Raw genomic sequence first — 13,686 nt, 5'->3', positions numbered from 1 at the left:
TCTGTGGGGAAAGCAGTTTTGGATTACTGCCATGAATGTAATTTTCAAAGGCCCTGGAAGAAGAAAAAGCAATGGAAGCTGCTTCTAGACTTCAGATGAGCTGAACATCAGAGTTCTTCTTCCTAGTCTGTGGAAGGGAATTCATAGACTTTGGAACTGAATTCTTACGGCATAACTGTAATATTCTGCTATAGCTGTGGCCAGAGGAGTTCTGCCTGCCTTCTGCTGGGACATGGGCTCTATATCAGGCTGGCTGTGTTTTTCACAGCCTAGTCCTTTGTTAGAAATTAGGACTGGCTGCAGCCTGCAGTGACTAATTATAGAAAGATGGGTCATTGTCATTGTGGGTAAAAACACATGTGCCTGTTCAACTCCTCTGTCTACAGGGATCAGATAGTACATTTGAAGTGATGGCCAATATAATCACTGAAGTAAATGGATAAATAGTTATTTGTTTTTATTAAAATGATAAACAAACATTTGAAGACAGTGTCTTTTTCTTTAAACAAGCATTTGAAGACATTAGTGTCTTTTTCTTTTTCTTTCTTTTCTTTTCGTGAGACGGAATCTCACTGTGTTGCTCAGTTGGAAGTGCAGTGGCATATCTTGTCTCACGGCAATCTCCGCCTTCTGGATTCAAGTGATTCTCCTGCCTCAGTCTCCCGAGTAGCTGGGATTACAGTTAGTTTTTGAGTACAACTGAGGAGAATATTTTCCAACAGAAATTTAAAGAAACCCAGCATTTTTTCATGACTATGCCTCCCCCCACAACATACACACTCTATACAGAAACATGCACTTTATTATAGAAACAACATTTTCCATAAGCAAAACCTGCTAGGATGGAGTTCCTGGGATACTGCAGGGAGAGTGGGGAAAGAAGAACCTAGTGACTCCCTTTAAGAGCACCACTGAGGTCATCACCTGCCAGAGGTTTTAATCCAAATGGAACTGGCTTTTTGTCAGATGTGAGAAAAAACTATGAGATCTTTGCATTCATTTAACAATATTTGTTATATGCCTTTTGGTGTGATACTCAGCTCTAGGCCCTGGGAATACAAAACTGAATGAAGGCTTCATTCCTGCTTCAAGGAGGTCACCGTCTGGCGGAAGGAGAGAGAGAAGTAAACAGAGGAGTACAGTCTAGCATGGCCGGTTCTGGAATCAAGGAGTCTGAGGAGACATCTGAGGTGTCAGGGCACAGATTGTAAGGTGTAATGAAAAGAGGTCACACTTTAGCATTTTTCGAATGAAGTTTCACATTTTGGAGCCTCCATTTTCTCTTCTTTGAAATGGGACAAAAAGAATTAGCCTGCCAGAGTTGTGGTAATTCAATGATACAGAAGAGACTCAGTGAGTAATTTCTAAGAAAGAAATGCAAAATTGAGACAGCAAGAGCTCTCTCCAAAAAGGCAGTGAACCATTCTGCGGACCTGTGGATTTGAATCTCTTTTGTGGAGTTTGCAGTCTTTTTAGCGGGTTATTTGTTAGAATAGGCCAAAGAGGCTCACCTAGAGAATGACTAAGTTGCAAAAGAAAAATCTCCTTTGGTTCAGAAATGAATTATTCCTAGGATGTTGCTTCACGAGTCTTTGTTACAGAAATTGGAGTTTGTGCAAGTAATTGGGGATCAGGAAACAACCACCCTAGGGACAATTGCAGACATTTCTGCGACCAACTGGTTTAACTTGAATTCTTGGAAGTAGAGCTTCTCTTAGTTAATCAAAGGTTTCATGGTACACCTTGTGGCTCTTTTCCTTATCCCTGATTTTTCCTCCCAGGCTTATGAATAAGGCTTCAGTCATATTTCTCCCTCCAAAAATGCCAGCAGCCCCACCTGCTGGGCTTGGAGGTTGGGACCTGCAGCCTAAGGACAGTGTGGCAGTCTGCTGCCATCTGCTGGCACACGTGTCACCAGCTCCGGGCTGGCTTTGCAAGGATTCCCCAGGAATGGAAACTACCAGAATAACTGTGGGGCAGAGAACGTTCCTGCTTATATTGAAAAACGAAGAGCTGAGAAGATGGCAGACAGAAGCTGGTATAAGAAGGCTTTTCCCCTCCTGGGAGTTTATGTAAAGATGTGACCATCTCAAACAGCTAAGCCAGTGATATGACTATGCAGATTTGTTTTGCTCAGGGAGAACACAGCAGTACTTTTTAAAAAAAAAAAAAAAAAAACATCTTATTGTATTTAGATCACTGTCTCACAAGGTCAAACAAATAAATTAATGTCACATCTCTGTAGATTCATTTAAAGGAAACAGTAGAAACACATGGCAGTGGGGTCTGAGGTGGGTATAGGGAAGCAGAAAGAGGGGAGGCATTGGAGAAACATTTCACAGTAAGTTACGGTATATTTTAGTTGGTTCTGTCCACATTTTTTGAAGACCTACTGTTTACAAGGCTCTGACCCAGATGCCTGGGATACAAGAATGAGTAATACTCAGTAATACTGAGTCCCTCCTGGCTTGGAGATAACCATGTATTGGGGAGCAGTAAATAAATAGAGAATTAAAATAGAATTGCAAGTACTGTGATAAAGTACTATGGTAAAAGAATCTAGGAGAGCTCACAGGCGGAGCATATGTTAAAATCAAACTGGGCTGCAGTGTCAGAGAGAGCGTACTCAGGGAGATGGCATAAACTGAATTTTGAAGATACTAGCTCAGTGAAGACCGTGATGGGAAAGACATTCCAGTTATGTCTGCTTCCAGTTACGTATGAGAAGCACCGCTTCACATACAGCCTATCACCCACCATCACTGCCTGGAGGAGCTGAGAACACTAGATACAAAGTAAGAGAAGGCTGTTAAAACGTTAGGTCTCAGAAGAGCGATTCAGTCCAGGGATATTGGCAAAGGCAAGGAGAAGCAGGCAGATCCAAGTGAACAGGCAGCATAAAGAATCCTGAAGCTCAGAGAGCAGGGCTTGGCAGGCTCTTTGGACCCAGGGAAAAGACCACTTTCAATGCTGTGTCCATAAGTTGGATAAGGGCAACCCCTTCCAGGCAGTTATAAGTCACAATCAAATATTCAGAAACTTGTGAGTAACTTCCTCTCTTAATCTATCTGAAACTTCTGTGTGACCTAATTTAAATGTTGAAATAGCTACAAGCTCAAAGGTATCAACTGCAACGTTATTCAGAATTGCAAATATGAGGAGCAAGAGTAGAGAAAATGCTTGAGAAAACTGTGATACAGCAACTGAATGAAACAGCTCATGGAAAATGCTGATTCTGAAAACTGTAGCACATAACAAATACTTGTGAAAAAAATCAAGATCCAAACCTGCAGGAAAAAAAAAAAAAAATATTCAGAAGAGAAAAAAATAAACTGCTAGTAATGATGCTGTTCTTTTCTCTATTGTCTAAGTTTTATATAATATTCTTATATTTCTTTTATAATGATTTTTAAAAATATAAATAGCCTAAAGATGAAATGTGTGTCCTGATGAAGGCAGAGGCAAAAATTACCCTAAACAAATAATGGCCCTATTTATGTGTTTGTTTCTGCTACTGTAGATTCCATTTTCTTCCTAATTGTATTTCAGTTTGTGTGGTATATTCATTTTGCTTATAAAGCCTGTCCTCAGCCTTCCCTTTGCCCACACCCCTCCTCACTCCCTGAATCTGTGGGACGTATTGTGATGTCTGCCCGCTAATTTTGCTGTGACTGGGGCTGGTGTCTGGTTGGTGATTCATGTTTGTTCCAAAGTTGTACATCTGTGTTGGTTGCTTTGAAGCAGTGCCCCAGGGAATATGAAAGGCCATTTGTCTCCCTAAGACTGCTTCTTTGCATCAGAGACTTCTTCCCTGGCTTCGTTTAAATTCCAGCAAGCTCTCCTATGAGTTTAAGTAGGGTAAGAAGGAAAGAAAACAAAAGCAAAGAGGGTCATCATGGAGAGAGCATTGGAGTCAGGTTCTAACCCCAGTTTTCCTGGCAGAAGTGAACTTCTTGGATTCTAATACTAGGGACAGAATGCCTGTGATGCTTTTAAGGGTAATGCTTTGTGGACTTACCCTCTGCCCACTAGGAATGCCTTTACCAAAATAGAAGGCAGGATGAGCCTTGGTGGAAACCCTCAATGGAAAGAGTTCTGAGAGCTTGGTGGGCCTACTCACTTGGCACCTCCTTTAAGATTTTAGCACAGATACACACAGCAGTGGCATTCATAATATTTAATGACTGGCACTGCATGAGCACTGACGAATTAATGGACACAGGCACAGTGCTTCCAGACACCAATCCTTTAGTTACTGGATCACTAGGAGGTCCAGCTGATCTTGGAGGACCTGGGGCAGTGGATGGATGTTAACAGTTTAAAAAATATGTTAGGGTTTTAATATCCAGAAAGGTTGCACAGATGCATACCAATGAATAGCAACATAAATACATGAAATTTCTAAACTCATGCCCACCGTTAAGCTTTGTGTAATTCCTCCTTCAGTTTTTAAGAACCTACCTACTTTGCCTTTAAAAAGGGTTCAGAGCCCATGACCTACTGGTTCTATGGGATTTGGGTGGCACACAAAAAAGCCCTTATCCACAAAGGGGCTTTTTATTTTGCTCAACAACTACGACAGATCTCACCTGAGGGAAGTTTGCAAGTCACTTTATTATATTTTCGCTTGTTGCAATGTATGTGGCTAACAACATAGCTCTGCCTCCAGGCAAGCTAGCAAATAGGCTGGTAGTATGAGTGATTGCCCACCTGCCTGTCTACCTGCAGTCTTTGAAAGGCAGCCACATCCCAGACCATTAGCCTACTGAGAAAATTCATCTACAGTGCTTTGAAAGACCAAACACACTGGATCATTATAGCTTTTCCTTGGCCTTTTACCCAGGCATTATCACTTTCTGCTTCTTATCGGACACCTGGAGTTTGTGGGTTGTCTAAAAGTAGCTTATCAGAATGGTCTCCAGGGAAGCATTATAACCCTGCCTTCTGCCATTTCTTCTCCTCATCTTTCAAGGAAACCTACCGCTTCAATTTGCTGCCTCCCCATTTTCATTCAAGAGAGCAGCCAAGGTTGCTTATAGTCTAACTGACTCTTTATGTACCAAATTACCTTTGGTTGAATTCAGAGACTAAAGAGGAATTTCACTCAGTTGTCCACTGGGCCATCCTGGAGTTCTGTCATTAGGAAAATCTGAGGTTGTAAAGAAATTAGTTGCAAGACATGAGTCTTCCAATTCTGCTCTACAAGTTACTAGCCTATGACTCTGAGCAAGGTATTTACATCTTGCTAAGCCTCATTTACCTCAAATGTAGAGTGGGATCATCTTATATACTTCACAGGGTTGTTAGGAGTAAATGGAATAATGTATTGGGAAGCGCTTTGTGAATTGAAGAAATATAAGCAAAATTCACCCAAAGAGAGCTGGTTGTAAGAACTAGTGAAAGGAAAGAACCAAGAATGTAGTCATTAATCATGGCAGCTGAATTAGTATACAGGAAAATCACTAATTTGAATTTGAAAAAGGGAGCATCCTCAGCCCAGTATCATTTGTTCAACATCTCTCTGCAAAGCTTTAGCAGGGGAGCAGTGAGAATTCTGGAGAAATACTAGGGAAGAGAGTTACTGTCAATTTGAGGCTAAGAGAGGTTGTGTGTGCAGGAAAAAATGCATGTGTGATGATAAAGGAGAATGTGAAAAGGGCACACTGCCCAGGGAAATACCAGGCGTGGGGATACAGAAAACAAGAGACAAAACCTCTACTGCTCCCATCTCTGTGTTCGTTGATCAGAGCACATTCAAATAATTGTGGGCTTGAGGGCACCTTTCTAGAGTGATGAAGACTGATAGGAAACCTCATGACACTCCTCTGTGGGAGCCAGTGAATGCATCCTCTCCCAGAGACAAAGCTCTGCAGCCTTGGAGAGTAATTTGGTGTTAGCAGATTAATTAAGTCATTTTCTGTGGTTAAATTTGCAGATGAATATTACATCTCAGGTTGGGCCTCCCATCTAGTCACCCAGTGGAGGCTGTCAGGATAACACTTTGTTCCTGAAACATTTAGAAATATGTGTATTGTATATTTAATGAGACTGTGATATTTGTTCATGACAGGAAGATGTCTTCCAGATAGGGAGACTTACTCATGTGATAGTTCGGTGTCTGATACCTAGAGCTGTGCTGAATGCACCCCCTAGAGTTGCTTATTATCACCAAGTTGTTGTATGCCTGGCACCAATGCTGAATTTGTCAAAGTTGCTCATGTCACTGAAAGACCATGGAGTTTGCTCCTGGGTTCAAATTCAGGCTCCATTGTTTGCTAATGGTGGACATGGGTAAATAACTGAACTTCAGTGGGACTCAGTTTCCTATACATAACATGAAAATAATAATGACTGCAATTCTAAGCTATCCTGAGGATTAAAACTTTCCATAGTACATACAGTTTTATGTAAAATGCTTAGCATATAGTACCTGCCACACATTGGTTCTCAGTGTATACTATGTGTCCTCCTCCATGGTTATCATGTGACCAGAGTTTCCTGCTTTCTCTTTAAGCTTTGATGTGGAAAATGGCCCTTCCCCAGGTCGGAGTCCACTGGATCCCCAGGCCAGCTCTTCCTCTGGGCTGGTACTTCACACCACCTTTCCTGGGCACAGCCAGCGCAGAGAGTCATTTCTCTACAGATCAGACAGTGACTATGACTTGTCACCAAAGGCGATGTCGAGAAACTCTTCGCTTCCAAGCGAGCAGTAAGTACAAGCTCTGTCTGGCTTCCAGTCTCACACTTACCTCATCTCTACCCAGGTCACAGTGGCAGCAACAACAGTTCCCCTTTAATCCATGGGAAGGATGAAGGAAGAAAATGAATATGAGCAGGGGTGACATGATGACCATTTTAAGGACATTAATGCTCTATAGCATGCGGAATATGTAGCTGGGGTCTCCAAGGGTGTTGGAAAATCCAGACACAGTGTTTACTTCACATCTGTTACTGATACCTTAAAAAAATTATTTTGCTTCATTTCCTGAACTGCTGAGTCATTTACAGCATGAGAACCTTACCACTTTTTATACATCACACTTGAAATTTCAGCTGCATGTGCCGTTTCTATGAGGCTCCAGCAAAGAGGAAAACTGGTGATTGGTTACATGCATACTGTCTCAGTGGCCTTTGCTTGGTGACTTTAATAAGCTGTCATTCAGCCACATGCCTGTGTCCCTTCCCGGAAACCTTAACACAATGCCCACTTGTTGCCTGGCTCCTTGGTGAGACACAACACACTCCACTGCCCTATAAAGCACAGCTGATATTTTTGTTTTGCCGCTATTAATTGTAAATCTCTAATTTTTATTTAAAGAACAAGGTCTAGGTTGTGTCACCCACTTATTAAATTTCCAAAACCAAATAAAACTGGATTCTGGAATTCATGCCTTAAAAGGTTTCTGGGCACAGATACAATTGTTTTTATATTATATGTCATAAAAGTATCAGTAGCTCCCTAAAGTCTCCAGTTTGGAAAATTCCACTGTATTCTCTTCCGCTATTGGAAAGGAAGTCAAAAAGTTTTACCGTCTGGTGAAAGGGGGTATTTTGAAGCTACCAGCAAAAAAATATTCCTCGAGGCATTTCCACCAGCACATTTTTAACAGAAGCACCCCTGCCCTAAAATATCTCAATCATCGTGTGGGCCCAAATTCATTTTTCAGTCATTTGGCAAATATTTACTGATTCTCTCCTTTGTGCCACACATTGTGCCAATCTCTGGTGATAGAAGACAAACAAAACAGTATAAAAATCACAGATGGGTTAAAGGCATATCTCATTCTCAGAAAGTGCACATGCTCTCAGGGAGGTTACAGCTAAATAAGAAAGATCAGAGAAACACACACATACACACGTAACAGAGTGGAAGGAAATAATATTTAATGAACACTTCCCATGGAGCCGAGCTCGTGTTCTTATGTTATCTCTGTTAATCTGTCAGGTAGGTGCCATTATTATCCCCACTAAATAGATGATGAAACTGGGACTCTGAGAGATTGAGAAACTTGCCCCTATCCCATGACTGTGTATCATGCTGTGTCCCATGATGTGACTAAGGCTGACCATATTAAAAACTTTTGGAATCTTTCCATCCATGTTCTTCAAATTGCAAAGTGGCATCTCTGCCACTAGGTAGAAAACAAATGACTGCAGAGTAGAGGTGTCCGAGGCTGGAGGAGAGGTAGGTAGCCAGCCACTTTGGTGTAGATCTTGTAGAACCCAAGGCATTTCTGACAAAAGTTTGAATGGGGGTCTTTGAATGCAAAGGTATTGGGAATTCTTTCCTTCACCAAGATAAACACCTTTCTAGGCTTCATCGTGGGAGAGCATAGGTTATGTGGTAAGCCCAAAGTAATTAGAACTTAATTCACATAGTATTTTACAGGTGAAAGATTAGCTTTGAAATCTTGTTATCCCCCCTAGAACTAATTCCCTGGTTAAGAGTTCTCCAGACGCAAGCCAAGCGGCAGGAAGAGTCTCAAGGTCATTCAGAGTCTCCCCAGAAAACTCTACCGCAATTCCGGATTAACTCTTGTGTTTCATTATTTGGAATCAAAAGGTTGTAGAAATATTAAACTTGAAGAGATCTTAAAGATCATAATCCAACTCAGTCTACGGCAGTTGAAACAGAGGTGTAGTTCTAAATGATTCTGCGTCCAGCATCCCTGTTACTGGTAGTTTACTGTCCTTTCAGTTTTACTGGCCAGTAAAATTTCCCCCGGTGTAACTTTAGAACCTAATTTTTCCAACTTTAAATTTAGGCGAGTAAAAATTATATATGTAAATTATCGAATATCATTCTCTCTTTTTAAAGGTAAGGACTTAGATAAAAAGTAGGACAGGCAAAATTTCATAATAAAAAACAGCCTTTCCCAAGAAAACAAGGTTGGCAATGTAACACCACCCTATCAAAAATACTGATAACAGGATGCATTAAAATCTTTATGTGAATGAAAATAGCACAAGATTTCGTTTTTCAAATATTTCAGTATCACAGAAAAAAAAGTCTATATATTTGTCAGGTTTTGAATTATATTTCACAACACACTGAAAAGTAGAGTTTGAATAATATCAAGCTTCTAGTAATTTAGTTTTATGTTAGCAAATCCAGTTTCACACAAACATCTGAATCTGAACTAAAGTAATGCTCTTCAAGCTATTTCACATGATTATTAATTCTTTACGATGAATTGAAACAGAGGAACAGCAGCCCCCAAGCTTCTCACTCCTTCTTTTGCTTTCTATCCATAGATCCAGGAGGAAGAAGGGTGATAATGGACTAAGAGTCTAGATGTGAAGGCCATTTGGTAGGGGCTGCCGGATGTTCCCTGCTCACAAGCCCCTCATATCCAGCACAGAGCTGTCGTGAATTTTTTATGAAAGGTGGAAAACTTTGCATAATTCTACTGCATTAAATCCTAGTAATAAAGGAAGCACTCGGTTTTAAAATTTTTTCAGAAGAGTAACAGGAAATTATAGTCAGGGGAGAGTGAATGAAAAGATATTAAGAGTAAAAATGTGAACAAGAAAAATTAAAAGTGGCTTTAACTTTGAGCAACAAAGGAGAGATCAGAATAAGGCAATAAAGCAAGATCACGGTTGGGTCCCAAAAGGCAGTTTCAGATGCTTTCCTAGATGTGGCAATAGTTTGTTGGTTTCTGTTCAGTTCCTGTGTTGTAGTCATCCCAGACGTAATGCCTTCGTATACTGAGGTACAGATTGCCTCATGGGAACATAAAATACTGGAAACTAGTAAGGCCAATTTTATTGCTGAAAACTGTGGCAGGAACCACCATGGAGAGAATGGAGTTTCGATTATCCACCTGCAAAACCACAGGAAAGGACACTCCATTTTTTTTTCATTTGGTCATCCCATTTTGCAAAGCCTTACACGGACAAGAAGCTTTTGAAAGCCACCATTTACGTGTGGACTAAGTAGTCTCTAGAGAGTCTACTCATTTTCAAGGGAAATGAGACCTAAGAACCAAGAAGAAAAGCAGAAATAATAACCCACTTAAATTTAAAACCTGTTTATTGATGGACTAGCAAAAAGTGCAGTGTGGTTTCTAAGACTTGAGTTAGACTTACAGTCATCACACTTGCTAGCACTGTGGCTTTTAAGACGTTGAATCTCTTTTATTGTCTCTAAATTATCTGTAAATAAAAGCACACACTTATTGAGTATTTTCTGCATGCTATCTGTTAAAATACTTTATATATATTAATTTATTTAATCCCCATATCCCCAGTGTGGTAGGTACTATAACTTTCTTGTTTTAATGATGAGGACATTAGGGCACAGAGAAGTTAAGTGACTTCCCCCAAAAATGGGAACAAGACAAACCCAAGGAGTCTAGGTGGTAAACTACATGGATATCCAGTATGTAAACAGACTCTAAATGAGGCTGAAAAATAAAAAAATAATGCTATTAATTTCTGTTCTGCCTACCGTTCCAGCTGTTAGGAGGATCATATTCATTCTCTCTTTTAATAAATACGTAAATGTAGGAACTTTGTGAACAAATAAGACAGTTTCTGTGTCTTCAAGGGTACTAAAACATTAGTAAGTCAATAGGCAGTTTTAGTAGCTTCAGATAAGGGCAGGCATAGAGAGCTATGCACTGGTTTGAAAGGTCTGGCCAGGCAGGAAAGCAGCCTACTTTGAGGAGGTTACAGCTCAGCTAGAGGAGTCAGGAAGGGAGAAGGACGTGCAGGAGAGGCCAGTTGCTAACTAATTCTCCAGTAAGTGTGGGAGCATTTTGGAGAACCACAGCTCAGTGTGGTTGATCCAGAGGATATGAGAGGATGAGGAAGTGGTGAAAAACGAGACTGGAAAAGTGAGCAGGAACCTCATCATGAAGGGCCAATGTTAAGGGATTGGCCTTTACGCTGCAAGTGGAGAGTTACTAAGGGCTTTAAGCGGATAAATATATAATGCAACATTTTTAAAAATAGCTCTGATTGCAGTATAGAAAATGGTTTACAGAGTAGGGAAGCTTAAAGACTAGTACTCAAACCCACAGAGCCAAATGGGAGGCTGCCATGATATTCATATAAAAGAGGATGGGGATTTATATTACAGATGATCTAGTGAGCAGTTAAAACATATTTGCAAGTCAGGATCAGCAGGAGTTAGTGTTTGACTGAAGGATAAGGGAGATGGAGGTTTCAGGCTTGGTTGAGAAGATAGGTGGTTGCACCATTTCCTGGGATCAGGAGCATTCTCTTACTATATGAAATAATGTACATGAAAGTGCTTTGCAAACTGTAAATATCACATAAGTATGAGTCCTCTTGACTGCAATGAACAGGCATGAATATCTTAAAGAAATTCTCATCGCCTGGAAATATAGACATGCAACCCTTTCATTACAGATGCCCTTCAATTTACAATGTCCCAAAAATTCCATCCTAAGTTGAATATATTGTAAGTTGAAAATGCATTTAATACACCTAACCTACCAAACATTACAGCTTGACCTAACCTACCTTAAGTGTGCTCAGAACACTTACTTTAGCATACAGTTGAGCAAATCATCTAAAGCAAAGCCTACTTTATAATAAAGTGTTGATATCTCATGTAATTGATTGAATACTGTACTGAAAGTGAAAAACAGATTGGTTGTATGGATACTCTAAGTACAGTTTCTACTGAATGCATATGGCTTTTGTGCCATTGTGAAGTCAAATATTGTAAGTTGGGCAGGGCGTGGTGGCCTGTAATCCCAGCACTTTGGGAGGCTAAGGTGGGCGGATCGCTTGATCTCAGGAGTTTGAGACCAGCCTGGACAACATGCCAAAACCCTGTCTCTACAAAAAATACAAAAAATTAGCTGGGATTGGTGGTGCATGCTCCTCAAGAAGCTGAGATAGGAGGATCACTTGAGCCAGAGAGGTGGAGGTTGCAGTAAGCTAAGATCATGCCACTGCACTCCAGCCTAGGTAATAGAGTGAGACTCTGTCTCAAAAAAAAAAAAAAAAAAAAAAAAAAAAAAAAAAAAAAAAAAGGAGTAAGTGAAATAATCATTAAATTGAGGACCATCCATAAAAACAAAGATAACTACCTACTGGTATTGCTAATAACTATAAATCGATAACTAAGCTGCTTTTATGTGCTAAGCACTGTTATTAAGAGTTGTACAAGCCGGGCGCGGTGGCTCAAGCCTGTAATCCCAGCACTTTGGGAGGCCGAGACGGGCGGATCACGAGGTCAGGAGATCCAGACCATCCTGGCTAACATGGTGAAACCCCGTCTCTACTAAAAAAATACAAAAAACTAGCCGGGCGAGGTGGCGGGCGCCTGTAGTCCCAGCTACTTGGGAGGCTGAGGCAGGAGAATGGCGTAAACCCGGGAGGCGGAGCTTGCAGTGAGCTGAGATCCGGCCACTGCACTCCAGCCGGGGCGACAGAGCAAGACTCCGTCTCAAAAAAAAAAAAAAAAAAAAAAAAAAAAAAAGAGTTGTACATATGTAATAATTCATTTAATTCTCACACAACCCTGTTTTACAGGTAAAAATGTTGAGACATGAAGAGGATGCTTAATGTCTCGTAGCTAGTAATAATGCAGCTGAGAAACAAACCCATGCTCTTTGGCTCCAAAATCTGTGCTGTTAACCACTATAGTATATATCTCTCTATATGACAGACTAAAATCAAGCAAATTACAAGTTAAATTCTGTGTGTAGTGAGAAAACAGAGAAAGGTGGAATGAATTAATAAAATTCAGAGTGTGGCAGTGAAAGACAGTTTTTCTGCTTTCTAGAAAATTATTTTATTGTTTAGAGCAGACCTACATACACTCCATTCTATGGCTTAGTACTAAGACTGGAGTGCTCATTTCCAGTTATGCTCTAAATTTGCAATGTGCTGGCTTTGTCACTAGATGTTGCTCTTGCAATGGTTCTGAATATCCGGACTTGCTCCTGAGAGGCATTGCCTTCTCCAGGGGTTTGGGAAAGTAAGAAGTGTATCAGTTTCCATAATCAGTCAAATGTTTTGTTCTTTCTATGCTATTTGATTCTTAACTAGTGATTTATCAAATTACGATTTTTAAAAATTTATAATAGTTCCATAAATAATCTGGTTGCACTCAAAGGGAAGTTTTTTGTTTCTTTTCTGTTACTTTCTATAAATTATCTGATAGATTCTCTAACAGCAGTTTTCTAACATACAGCATTAGCTTTGGCAGCTCGAATTCTTTAAGGGAACCAATGCTGGGGATCTGTAAAATCTAGTTTTTGCTTCTGAATGTTCTGTTCTCCTAAACTTCAAAAGTTCCATAATGATAAAGTCATGATGAGATTATGCCCTATTAATGTTTCTTTATCTCCCTTTAGTCTTTGGATTGTGCAGTTTTAATAACTCTTCCAACTCATTCAACAATACATCAGCTCAAGGTACCACTATGCATGAGATTTACTTATATTATTTAGCTTTTATTAGATACCAGACTCTGGAAATCCAGGAGTCATAGAAGATGCACTTAAATCTAAATCCGTTATCTTGTCCCAAATTCACCCAGATGTCTTATGAACAATGTGAACTTCACATCAGAAATCAGAACACTTCACTTGACTAGCCTAAAGAAAGGAGAAAATAAAGAAAGAGAGAGAGAGACAGAGAGAGAGAAAGAGAGGAAAGAAAGAAAGAAAGAAAGAAAGAAAGAAAGAAAGAAAGAAAGAA

General features: G+C 40.1%; 1 protein-coding gene across 3 annotated transcripts in view; it reads left to right on the top strand.

Moving 5' to 3' along the window:
• Positions 1–13,686, top strand: part of PDE4B (phosphodiesterase 4B) — a 597,589-nt gene that overhangs the window by 459,362 nt on the left and 124,541 nt on the right. For all 3 annotated transcript variants that reach the window (XM_023210049.1, XM_023210055.2, XM_023210064.2), the window contains one exon: positions 6,515–6,709. In XM_023210049.1, coding sequence (XP_023065817.1) covers positions 6,515–6,709 — 195 coding nt within the window. The remainder of the gene's footprint in view (positions 1–6,514; positions 6,710–13,686) is intronic.

The sequence above is a fragment of the Piliocolobus tephrosceles genome, chromosome 1 (genome assembly GCF_002776525.5).
Source record: "Piliocolobus tephrosceles isolate RC106 chromosome 1, ASM277652v3, whole genome shotgun sequence".
Classification (NCBI taxonomy): Eukaryota; Metazoa; Chordata; class Mammalia; order Primates; family Cercopithecidae; genus Piliocolobus; species Piliocolobus tephrosceles.
Note: the sequence above shows the minus strand (reverse complement) of the source record. Positions and strands in the feature narration are given on the sequence as shown.